This window comes from Sminthopsis crassicaudata, chromosome 3 (genome assembly GCF_048593235.1).
Source record: "Sminthopsis crassicaudata isolate SCR6 chromosome 3, ASM4859323v1, whole genome shotgun sequence".
Taxonomy (NCBI): Eukaryota; Metazoa; Chordata; class Mammalia; order Dasyuromorphia; family Dasyuridae; genus Sminthopsis; species Sminthopsis crassicaudata.
The window spans coordinates 353,414,190-353,427,588 of NC_133619.1; the positions used below are offsets into that span (position 1 = coordinate 353,414,190).

The 13,399-nt window shown below is 37.4% G+C and overlaps 1 protein-coding gene across 1 annotated transcript in view; it reads right to left on the reverse strand.

Moving 5' to 3' along the window:
* MYO7B (myosin VIIB) overlaps positions 1-13,399 on the reverse strand; it is a 136,773-nt gene that overhangs the window by 63,311 nt on the left and 60,063 nt on the right. The window contains exons 16-20 of the mRNA XM_074301720.1: positions 12,061-12,198; positions 10,536-10,688; positions 9,731-9,829; positions 7,233-7,327; positions 3,717-3,801 (exon numbers count right to left, since the gene is read on the reverse strand). Of these exons, the coding sequence (XP_074157821.1) occupies positions 3,717-3,801; positions 7,233-7,327; positions 9,731-9,829; positions 10,536-10,688; positions 12,061-12,198 (570 nt within the window). The remainder of the gene's footprint in view (positions 1-3,716; positions 3,802-7,232; positions 7,328-9,730; positions 9,830-10,535; positions 10,689-12,060; positions 12,199-13,399) is intronic.

Here is a 13,399-nt window from a genome sequence, read left to right on the forward strand (position 1 = left end):
CAAAGGAAGATAAACTTGTTAATTAAAGAAATTATTTCTTAAGAATCAACTGTGTACATGGTATTTTGCTAGCTTCTGGGAATTATTTGAAAATGGTTCAGCTCCTACTCTCAGAGAACATAGAATTTAGTAAGTGGATGATGCTTGTATACAAATACATGTAATACAAGTATTGTATTCAGAATAAGGTAAGTAAAGAAAAGTCCTACTGAGAAGCAAAAAGATTGGAATGGAAGAGAACTCTTACAATTGGGGGACTCAGGGAAGGCCTAATAAAGAAAGTAGTGTGTAGGCTAGGCCTTGAAGGTAGGAAAAGATTTCAAAAGACAGAGGTACTGAGTCTCTTCCAGAGATGAGGGAATGGTATGCACAAATACAGAGAAATGAGAGAGGAAGAACAAAAATGAGAAACTGTTAGCAATTGGATTGGTTGACATAGAGAATGTGAAAAGAAGGAGGACAAATTATGGGTGGAAAATTAATGTCAGAACAAGGACTTTGTGACCTGTCCTTTAGTTAAAAGGAAGTTATCAAACATTTTTGAAGAGAGTTATGCATTAAGAAGATCGATTTGACAGTAGCATGAAGGATAGAGATTAGAATGGAGGCAAAGAGTAAAACAGCAGGCAAGTGAAGAAGGGTAATGGATATGAGAGAGATTGTGGAAATAAATTTCATAGAACTTGGAAAATTATTGACTATACTAAGAAAGGAAAAAGAAAGAGGCAAATATTTTTAGGGTTTTTAGTCTAAGGGATTGGAAGATGGTTGTATCATAAATGAAAATAAGAATGTTAGGAAGAATAATGGATTTGGGGGAGAAAATAATTCAGAGGTCATGACATGCACGTAGTTAGGAAATTGAGATTGGTGCTGAAGGGATATTTGAAAGGGAGATATTTAGATTTTTTTGGTTGTTGTTTAGTAATTTTAGTTCTGTCTGATTCTTTGTTACACATGTGGGATTTTCTTGGCAAAGAAAATAGCCATTTCCTTCTGCAGTTATTTTACAGATGAGTAAACTGAGGCAAACAGGGTTAAGTGATTTGCCCAAGGTCACATAGGAAGTAAGTGTCTGAAGCCATATTTAAACTCAGGAATATGAGTCTTCCTGACTCCAGGTTCAACACATTATCTACTACACGAGGGTTTCTTAAATTTTTCATTTGAGAAATTTTTGTGACCCTGAGTACAAATAGGTATACAAATCAAACATTTACTGATAAAAAATATTAAATTATAATTTTGTGATACCCACATTTATTTACAAGACCCCATAAAAAGTTGAGAACCACAATGTTAGAAGCTGGGCACTACACCACCAGCTGCCCCATTTAGATATACAGATAGGCTTTCATCAGTCATTCACCAAAACTTATTAAGTATCAGGCACTGCAGACACAAAGATACAGTTCCTGCTTCATGTAGTAACATTCTATTAGAGAAGATAATATGTTCATATATAGGTATAGCCAAAATAAATAGAAAGTACTAAGAGTTAGGGGAAAATCAAGACATTTTTGTGAAAGGATATTTTTGAGCTGAGACTCAAAGAATTCCTAGTTTCTCAGAGGCAGTGAGGGAGCATGAAGAACAACTGTTGGAAAGACCTGGAGATAGGAAATGGAACTCTGTGAATAAGTAACAATAAGAATGGCAGATTCTGTATAGACTAAGGTTGGAAGGGGGATGGGGCAGACTGTGAAGGTCTTTAATGCCAGAAGAATTTATATTTTATTGACTCCCTAGAGGTTTTTGTGTAGGGAATTGACATAACCAGATTTGTACTTTAGGAAACTTAGTTCAGCAGCTATTTGGAAGATTCTTTGGAGTGGAATCAGATTTGAGACAAAAAGAACATTTCAAAGGCTATTGCAATGTTTGGGTGAGAGATGACAAGGGATTGAAATAGGGTTGAGAAGAGAATGGAAGGAGGGCATTGACTGCTGTTGTACTGCGTGGCTGTTGTTACCAAAGCCTCAAACTTTGGGCTCAGTTAATTCCCCATCCTAGGGTCTTGCTATGAGCTTTCAGAAGGAATTGGAGTCCATATCTTAGAACCTGTAGGAATTTCAGTGGTCTTGTCGTCTAGAGAACAGGGTATTTGCTAAGAACCTTTGTACTCAACTCTACTCCATGATCCTGTTCTGCAGCTGGATGGATACCAAGCAGGGGCAACTACTTTGATAACTAAATATGCAGAAATAAGACAGAAAGAGATTCAGACACAGACAGACAAACAGAAACAGAGACACAAGACAGAGACAGAGAGGGACAGAGACAGAAAGACAAACAGAAATAGAGAGAGAGAAAGAGGGAGAAAGACAAAAGTGGATATATATCTATATATCTATATATAGACATAGATATGCACACGTAGAGATTTAAGGTAGGTAAGAGTTATAGAAATACTTTTATATAAAGAGAAATGATATAAATATCTATCTCTATCTACATATATTTAAGCAAAATAAATTCTTATAATGTGTCATATAGATATCTATTTCTCTCCATCTATCTGTCTTGAATATACTTATATATTTAAATATATGCATATTTATACAACCCTTATTGCAAGGGTTTTGTTTTTCTTTGGAGGGAGGAGTAGGAAGGAGAAAAAAATACTTGTTTATAAAAAAAAAAATCCTGTCTCTCCTATTTGATGTGGAAATGACTTTACCAATTCTTGCTTTTCCTGACCTTTTCATATGCAAATGGGCCATTCAAAATTTCCCTGCCTTTACCAGCTGGGAGTGGGCAACTTAAAATTTTGTGTCATTTGCAATCTTTAAATAGGCCCCTCAAGATGGTCTCTACAAGTCTGAAAAGGGTAAAGCACGAAAGAGGCTTTACCCATATCCTCTCTTTTGGAGATGGGAGGAAGAAGAATCAGTCACCATAAAAGTTATTTGAAAGACAGGGATGGGACAAAGAAGAAGCAATGTCATGGAAATCAAGAGTGCCTAGAAGAAACTGGCAGAAAGAAGGGATAGTCAACAGTGTCAAATCTAGTAGAGAGGCCCAGGACATTGAGACATAAGAATGGCTATAGAATGTGGTGATTAGGAGGTCCTTGGCAACCTTGGAGGGAGCTAATTTCTCTTTTCCACTGCAGCTATTATGTTGGCTTCTGTAGAGAAACTAGCCCACACATGTATTCTCCTTACTCTTTTTTAACAAAGTTGTTAAATTTGGGGCTGCTGGTTGGCGCAGTAGATAGAGCACCAACCCTAAAGTCAGGAGGACCTGAGTTCAAATTTATTAATATGTCCTAGCTGTGTGACCTTGGGCAAGTCACTCAATCCCAATTACCTCAGCCAAAAAAAAAAAATGTTAAGTCCATTGGTATGAGGAACAAAATTCCCTCTAACAATGTAAGATGATACTTTCCCAGCAACTTACACTAAAGTTACTGAGTGGATTAGTGACTTGCTCAGTCATACATCCAGGGTCCCACAACTAATATTTGTCAGAAATGCTGGGCCTTCTTGACTCTGAAACAGGTTCTCTTTTTATGTCAGGATGGTTCTCTGAATTCTCCTTTCCATGTGAAAGATAAATCCAATCCAATTTGTTTTAGGCAATTGCTCACTTTTAGGGTCTCCAATGGAGTTATCAATCTTCTGTTCAATCTTTCCCTGAGTAGCCTTCCAGGGATTTTAGAGCTATTTAAGGTTTAACCCAGATTTCTGAGGATCCTTAACCAGCCTTCTTACCATCTTGTAATTTTTTCTGCCAGCATAACCTCTCCACATTGCCTGAATAGCCACAGCTGCTCGCTTCTGACTCAGAAATTCCTTCCTAGAAACAGAAAATGCCAGTTGGAAATATAAATGTTTCAGAAATATCAAAGCAGTGGGTAATGTTGGTATGATAGGTAGAGGCAACAACTTTGGAGATGAAAAAATTAAAAAACTTTTAATGGAAATATGAATTTAAGGACCATTTTTGATAAGCATTTGGTATATAATTGATAAAAACAAAACAAAACAAAAACAACTTTGTATTCTTCTGCTCTCATGAGCAGGAATAAGATGGAGATTAGACTTGTGATCCTATCAGTGTATGTAAGGAAATTACCTCTATCAATCACTTTCTTTGCAATTTGTAGTCTTAGGTCAGTATCTTCTTTACAATTTAAAATTTTAGAACATTGCCTAAAATACTAAGCAGTTAAATAACTTGCCCAGAGTCACACAATCAAAATGTGTCAGAGTAGGATTTGAATCCACATCTTCTTGCTTTCTGTCCATTAAACTTCACTGACTTTCAAATATTTTTGTGCACATGATATCAGATAAAATGAATGCTTATGCAGTTTTGAAGGGGAAAATAGTTCATGCAAGGGGAATGTGAAGACAGCATATAGTATGAGATCTAAGATAGCTCTTGCCTAGTCTTTTTCATCCCAGTGACAGGAATCACTTATGGGCTGATAGAACAGCCTTCTTTATTCAAACCCTACTTTGATCCCTCAATATGGCATGAAAGTAACCCTAGACTTTTGAAAGTAATATCAGTGAATTACAAGCTTGGGCAGATCCTATATCATGCTCCTCTCTTCTCTCCTCCTCTTCTCTCTTCTTCTCTCCTCTCTCCTTTCCTCTAATTTACTTCACACAGTGATCTCATTTGCAACCTTGGGTTTAATTATAATCTCTATGCAAACAATTTCCAGATCTATATATCCAACCCTACCCTCTCTCCTTATTGTTAGTCTTTTGATGCCTTCTGAACATCTGGGTTGGGATGTGGAGAGTTGGTGCAAGAAAGCTCTTCAGTGTTCTTTAGACCTTTAAGCTTATGGGTCTTTTCAGGCTCTGTAATCACTTTGGGCATGTCTCATTTCCAGCTTCAAAGGAGAAGATGGACAAGGGCAATCCCACTTCAGATTACTAAAGGAAAAGACCCTGGGAAGAGCTGAGGGGAGCTGTCACTCTCCAGCATGCTCTGTCCCCAGTTTGCTACATTAGAGACTTGTGGAATTTCATGTTGTTTGACATCTGGGACTCTCTCTCTCTAGGCTGAAATAAGTTATCCCTCTTCCAATGGGAGAGCTCTTCCCTCCTTCATTGTCCGTTCTATATTATGCTTTGTATATCTTCTCTGATTTGTTTTGCTATCAGATTGGATAAATGGATTTCTTGACTAATTGCTAAATGTGTATTCATTGTGGAAATAGTACTTTGGTGAGAAAGGAGTCAAGCCTTGGATATAAAACTTGGGATCCTGTTTCTCCGTTATTTAACGAAGCAACAATCAGGAGTTAGATTGAGGCTGAAAATAACATCCCCTGGATGAAATACTTAATTAAACCTAATTAATAATTAAAATATTTTCTCAATACTTAAGGGAAACTATAGATATAATTATAGCCCAGTACCCCCTCTCTTTAAGGAGTTCAGAGTATCCTCCAGAACCAACATTCTGCTTCTCTTTCTGGGAGGATTTAAACTCTCTCTTGGAGAATGGGGGGGAAAAGACTAGAGATGCTTATTCTGCCCCTCCTTGAACCACACAATGATTTCACCTGGCTACATGAAGGGTTCAGCCCTTGTAACATGTGGGGCATTACTGTAACTGAATACAGATCTGAAAATAAATTGTGTTTATCATCCAAGACTCAGCCTACTTAAATATAGAAACCCTCATTCCTAGATGGAAGGATATGTGGGGCTGGGAGTCACAGAAACTTATGAAACTACAGGACCCTCTAGTCTAAATCCCCATCTTACAGATGAGCAAGCTGAGGCACAGGGACTTAAGTGTCAGAGACAAGATTTGAATCCAGGTCTTCCAACACCAGGGATGGTGTTTTTTCTGTTATTTCAGATGTTCTTATTTTTTTTATGCCATAGACACTTTTGAGAGTCTGGCAAAGTCTATGATTCCTTCTTTGAATATGTTTAAATGTATAAAATAAAACATACAGAATTACAAAGAAAACAATTAGATTGAAATAGAGATGTATTTTTTCCCATCTGAGTTCACAGATATCTTGAAATCTATATTTGGATTCTTTGGAGGTCCATGGGCCCAGGTTAAGAACCCATATATTTTAATATATTGCTTCATACAAGATACAAGCACTTCATACAAGGCACAGAGGGGTACTATATGTCTTGTAGGAAAGTGCCATGCCTCTGAAATTACAAATGATAGAAGTGTTGAAGAGGAGAAATCATTTTTTTAATTGTCACCTACAGATTTTTCTTCCCTCTCTCATTTTCTCCTTAGCTGGCTTCCTCCCTGATTCATTACTGAATCATCATTCAGAGCAGTCTCTTAGTGCCCATCAAAACATATGGCAGTGAGACATGCTATATCTCAGAGGTGGTACTACTGACTGCTGACCCCATCCATGTTTGACAAATTGCTTTTGACATTAGAGACTCTGGCTTTTATCCATTCTCCAATTCAGGTAGACTGATACAGGTAGAAGACCTGAGTCTCTTATCCTACTATCTTTTAATGCCTTCACACTTCTGCTATATTTCCAGGCAGCAACTCTGATTTTGAATTTCCCTTATTGGTTTTCATAAAGGTACTTGTGACTGGGGACCAATCTTTGTTTTGTTTTCACAGTGATGTTACTTTTAGTTGACCATATAACCATAAAATTATAGAATTTTAGTGTTAGAAGAGTTCTTAAATAGTATTTATACAATTTCCCTCTCAATGGGATTCCTTTTATAGTATTCCTGAGAGAAGACTATTTCCTTGCTGCTTCAACATTTCAAGTGACACAGAAAGTCACTATGTCACTATCTACTTGGGGACAGCTCAAATTAATAAGCTTTTGTCTGAATTTAGCTGAAATTGGCCTTTATAACTTCCCATTAATGGTCTTAATTTTGCTCTCAAAAACAACTCAAAATAAGTCTAATGCCTTCAGGAGACTGTCCTTTACACATGAGCTAATATTGATCAATTTACACATTATAATTTCAGTATATTGCATATTTCTGAGGATACTGAAATAGTTCTATAAATACTTATGGCACTTAATTGGATAAAGGGAGAACATCTGCCACCAGGATCACAAGTGATATTTGCATAAAGTGCTTAGTATAGTGGCTGGCACATTGTAGATGCTATATAAATGCTTTTTCCCTTCTCCATACTATCAATTATCTAAGAAAGTGGAATTAGGAGGAATTTATTTTTTTGAAGAAAGAGGAACTCAGGAGGCATGAAGAAGGGTAGGAGGTAAGGGGCAGACCCAGGCATACCTGTATTTGTATCCCCGTATGGCTTTCTGTATGATGACAGCATTCTTATACAGCTCTTGGCTCCTCTGCATCTCCAACAGGGTATCTTGGTGATCCTGAGAGAGAATTAGATATGGGGCAGGTAAGCCAGCCTAGGTGAAGCAATAAGGCACTAGGAGGCACATGCAGACAAATGAACCCCCTGTTGCTTCCACTCTGACCCAAATAGAAATAGCCCAAGACCCTGAATCCAACAGCTTTGAGAATGACAATGTCACCAAGACTACTGACCAATTTCTGGGTCAGATCTCACAATAATCCTTAAGGGGGGTGATCACTGGGGAGAAAATGTCTATTCTTCAACACCACCAATACCAATTGCTACCAACTGAAACTTAGGCTCAAAAGCCACAGAAATAGTAGCACCTCCCAGTCACCAATTCTGCTTCCACTCCAGCCCCCATAGCCATCATCCCAGGAAGAAATTCTTATGGAAATATAGCCTGATAACCTTGTCTTCAGGGGCTGTAGCCACCCAAGGCCTAGAGGAGAAAGTTCTTACCACCAAAGTCCCTGGCATTGTTAAATGATTCATTATCAGAAACTCACATAATTTTGTTAGTAGAAATGGCTTTGAAGAAGATACATTATCACCAACTGTACCCTAACAACCATGGGGCATTTCTTTCTGATATGCAAGTAAAACTTGTTCTGGGTATTGTCTCTTGATATTAGAATGTGAGTTCCTTGAGAGTAAAGAATGTTTTACTTTTCTATTTGTTTCTCTAAAAATAATTAGTAGTACAATGGATAGAGCTCTGAATCTAGAGCCAAGAAAACTTGAATTCAATCTGGCCTCAGACATTTATTAGGTATGTGATCCTAGGGAAATCATTTAATCTTTCTCTGCTTCATTTCCCTCATTTGTAAGATGGAAATAATAATAGCACCCAACTTATATGCTTTTTGAGAGGATCAAATGAGATAATATTGTAAAGTACTTAGCACAATGTGTGGGACGTAGTAGGTGATTAATAAATGCTATATCCTTCCCTAGTGTTTTGCATATAATAAGTTCTTAATACGTGCTTATTTTATTTCATTCATATTATTGCTAGATTCCATCATCTGGAGAAGGAAAGGGAAGGTCTTCTTTAGTCCTTGCATTTCAGTATGCATCATTTATTGTGAACTCATAGAAGGCAAGAATTAGGGACTATATCATTCTCTTTGTAAAGTACAAGCTTTTAATTGACGTGCTGTCAATAATGCCAATCTGCCTTATTAGAGAGAGAGGTTTTGAGGATTCAATGGAGTAAAAAGACATTAAAATTGTTAGAATAAGGTGAATTTGGGTTCTTGAATGTTAATGCAGGGTAATGAAACCTGTAGTAGATACTTAGTTGGAAGACCTTTGAGTGTGATTTCAAAAATGGACTGTATGAACTATTTCCTAAAATCAGCTTAGATAAGATCACAGAGATTAATCCCCAGAAGATGACAAATGACTTTGTTCATAGCACCTCAGAAAGGCATGCTGGGGTTATGATCTTCAATGATTGAGGGAATATCCTCAGTGAAGAAATCATAGTCTTTTTTTAAAAAATTTAGAAATAGAGATCAGATACTATACCTTCCAAACAATTTGATGGTCCTTGCATCCTCCTAACCCCCTGGAAATGACATAAACTCAGACTTTAATCTGATGGTACTGCTAATGCAGACATGTAAAGACCAGAAGACTTTACTTAGTCTATACTGGTCTGACCATTGTCTAATCTAGATGGCACAGTAAATAGATCAGTGGACCTTGAGCCAGGAAGATTTGAGTTGAAATTTAGCCTCAGCCTCTTGCTATCTGGATAACTATGTCCAAGTCATTTAACCTTCCTCATTTTCCTATGTTTTTGTTGTTGTTGTTCAGTCATTTTCAGTCATATTCAACTTTTTGTGGCCCATTTGGGGTTTTCTTGGCAAAGATACTTAAAGAGTTTGCCATTCACTTCTTCAGCTCATTTTACAGCTGAGGAAACTAAGGCAAGGAGGTGTAAGTGACTTTTCCACAGTCACACAGTTAATAAGTATCTTTTTATTTTTTAATTCATTTTTAATTTCTATTTTCTAACAAGTGTCTGATGCCAGATTTGAACTCAAACAAGATAAGTTTCTATCCAACACTCTATTCATTGCTTTAAGTGAAAAATGAGGATAATAATAACTTCTGTCTTCCAGGGTTACTGTGAGGATCAAATAAGATAATATTTGGAAAGCTCTTTGTAAACCTTACAGTATGAATAAATGATAACTATTGTTATTATTTCAATTCTGCCTGTCAGAAGATCCTTATCCAAAGTCTCTTGATCATTTGACAATAGAAACAATCTGAGTCAACTGAATAACCAGGAGATTGATTCAAATCCTTTTATATAATCTATAAGATTATGGCATAAGTGAGATAGCATCTGCTTGTGCCTTGTTACCTGAAAGATAGAGACACTGGTATGTTCTGCCAGGCTTACCTTTAGGAAGACTTTGGTTTTTCCCATTTTCCAGTCTTCATTTTTCCCTAGCCAGGTTTCTGAAATGCGCAGAGTGCCCTGGCGAGGTTTGTCCTGCAGCTGTCATTAAAAAACAAAACAAACAAAATAGGGATGGATTAGTGCTGCAGCAAAGATGAGTTCCTGTTCACCGAGATTTGTCCTTTTTTGGAGCATTGGAGAGAGCAAGTCCCTAAATTCCTCTAGGATATTTCAATAAAGGAGCTCACACATATTCCTTTACTAATTATATTTTACAGGTGATATTGGTCAAATCTACAAGGATTGATTAAGCACTTACTATGTGCCTGGCACTGTGCTAAATGCTGGCAATAGAAAGAAAAGCAAAAACAGTCTCTGCCTTCACTAAGTTCACAATCAAATAGGGGACAAATACAAATTTTGGGTCATACAAGATATATCAGAATAGATGAAAGGCAATGCAATCAGCTCCCAAGCCAGCTCTCTCTGCATTACATCATTACATTCCGGGAGAACATACCTATATGAAGCCTCTGGAAACAAAAGGCAGCATGAGGATGTTGGAAATTTCTGGTAGAATAGAGGGGTGGGTAGTTAGCAGGTAAAAGGATACAGGATAGGGAAGGTGGGAGAATTCTGAGGACAAAATAAACAACTTTCCAATTTTGTTAAGGGGCCGGCCATCTGCTTTGGCCAAGCTAACAGGCTGTGAGACTTTTTGCCAAATGACAGGCACTTGCAGGATGGGCACAAAAAATTCCAAAGTTCCTTGACCAACCTTCCCCAAGCACAGGCTAAGACAAACCTCAACTCGAGCAGGCACAGGCAGTAGAATCTTGTACCTCTGGAAGAAATCTTCAAAAGTGAATCGGATGGGATAGCCTGATTTCCTTATCTTCACAGTCTCCATCATGCCTGAGTAACGTAGTTGCTGAATACACAACTCCCGATCAAAGAGCTGGCAAAGGGGAAACCACAGGTGCAGCACATTAGAGAGTTAGTTCCAGAGCTGGGACTGTAACCAAAGTCTCCATATTTTGAGGGATTTGGGCAGAAGGGTTTGGTAGTGGTAAGACCAATAATAATAGCTAGCATTTATATAGCACATACTCTGTGCCAGACACTGTACTAAATGCTTTGTAATTATTCTCATTTGATCCTTACAACAGACTTAGGAGGTAGGTTTTATGATTATCCTTGTCTTATAGATGGGAAGACTGAGGCAACTAGATCAGTAGACAGTAAGACAGAGTAGCATCATCAAAGTGGAGACACTGAGGAAAGAGCAGTTCAATATCACCAGAAGACATGAGAGGTTCTGCAGTATTAGACATGAGTTGACAAATACATCATGTTCTCTGATCATATGTGTTTCTTATGATTCCCTCAATGTTTGTTCATTTGCCACACATGTTCACCACATATATTCCTCCCACTGTTTAGTGGCAATTGATGGGAAAGTATACTACTGGGGAGAGGACAGAGGGAGAAATCTTTATTTAATTATTTTAAAATCCTGAACTTAGAAAAAGCCAAATAAAATAATCTTTTCTACATACAAAGCAGAACAGAAAAAGAGGATCACCCAGTATATCTACATCATGTATAATTTGCTTTTCATGGAGAGTCTTCCATATGACTTATTTGCTATGTTTTTTGATTAAATATCTTTTCTTTTTAATTAAAATGTTCTTCTACATAACCTGTAAGAGAAAACACATTGGTAGAGGTTCTGAAACTGTGATTTTCAGTGGAAGCTGACCCAGAGTTCTTTAAACCTCAGGTAGTTTTCTGGAAAGCTTGGGTGTTCCCTTTCAAAGCAAAAGTAATAGCCTCATGATAAATGTGGAAATATATTTAGAAGAATTGCACGTTTAACCTATATTGGATTACTTGCTGCAATGGGAGGAGGTGGGGAAGAGGGAGAAAAATTTAGAACACAAGGTTTTGCAAGGGTAAATGTTGAAAACTGTCTTTGCATGTGTTTTTTTTTTTTGGGGGGGGGAAGCTATTATTATTTTTGCCTTATTGGCAAAAAAAATATATGTAGTTATTTCCCAATTTGCTTTTCAAGATGTTAATTTACTTTGTGTTCTTTATTTTACAAATCCAGATGTCTAAACTTAACTGTTTTCAGAAACCAGCATAATGATGCATCACATATAGCAGGTGCTTAACAGATATTTATCATTGATAAAAACAAATGGTGTTGGAGAAAGAGGAAGGAAAGAAAAGAGAGGGTTGGGACCTTGGATCTCAGATGATACAAGTGACACGATGCTTGCTCTTCCTTAAAATGGCAGCTAAGATGAGAGAAGGATGCAAGTTACCATTGGTTTCTTGAACTCATTGGGTTTGATGCAGCGGATAAAGTAGGGTTGGCAATTGTTCAGGATTTTCATCAGCTGATCCAGGGACTGCTTGAACTGACTGGCGAGGGTAGAGGGGCGTTTGGTAGCATCAATATTCTGTAGGACAAAAACACATCATACGACCATGTACAAACACCTGAACATACATAAGAGAAGTTCACATAGACTTCTGGGGAAAATTCCTTCAGTTATCCTGAAAACCCTTATGCAATATTGTTTTAATGGATTTGATTTTATTTCTTTTGTTTCTATGATAATAGTAAAAACACTGTATACAATCAGGCCATGTTTACATAATTGCTAAAATGTAGCCGAGAAGGAAAGAAGGCAAAGTCTTCAGGCAGTGAAGTCTAAGCCAAGACATGAATTAGATCAACCCTCCCCCCCACCACATATTAATAAGAAGGGCACTGCCATTCAGAGACAGAACTAGTATATAGAGGTCTCCAACTTTTTGAGAATCAGAGAATTTCTCTGGTAAGTACCCTCTGCTATTAGGCAAAGATATAACCACCAAGGGGAGTAAGAGATGACCAGACTCTGGCTTTCACTAAGGAGTAGGATTCTTATGCTTAGCCAGTCAGCGACCCCTGAGAACTAAACATATGTTTGGCACTATGTATTTTTCACATTTGGAGTTTGTTTAGAATGAAGTCCCTTTGTGTTATCCCAAGTCTGTACCATAAAGCAAGTTCAATATTTGCACTCATTCCTGGACTAGGTTAGGGTGTGTGTGTGTGTGTGTGTGTGTGTGTGTGTGTGTGTGTGCATGTGCACACACATTTGTATCCATAAATCTGACTATACCTAACTGATAATTTGGAGTAAGGTTCCAAGAAACTTAATAAAAAATGATCAAAAGGCAAGGTGGGAAGGGAGGGAAGGCAGAGAAGAAAGTGGATCTTTCCCAGAATTAAATTAATGATTAGTTTCTCTCAGAGGCCATTTATTAAGTCCTAGGAATATTCAATAAGGGATGTATGACTGCCGTTATGGTTTCTGCAAGCTTTCACAAGCCAAAAAAAATATGAGGTCATTGTCTCCCCAGGTGTCAGTAAGTCATTGGTAATTATTATCAATAATAATAATTACAATACTGTTCTGTGCTCTGCTCCTGCGGTTAAATCAATTGAGAGGCCTGTAGCCAATAATCTGCCTTCCTCCTACAATTTTACTCCCCACCAATTTCCTAATGTACTATAGTGCTTATTAAAATAATCTCCAATAGTTTGTGAGTACCCCCAACTGAGCCATAAGAAATTTATTTCTTTTGTTTGCATTCCAAATCAGTTGAATG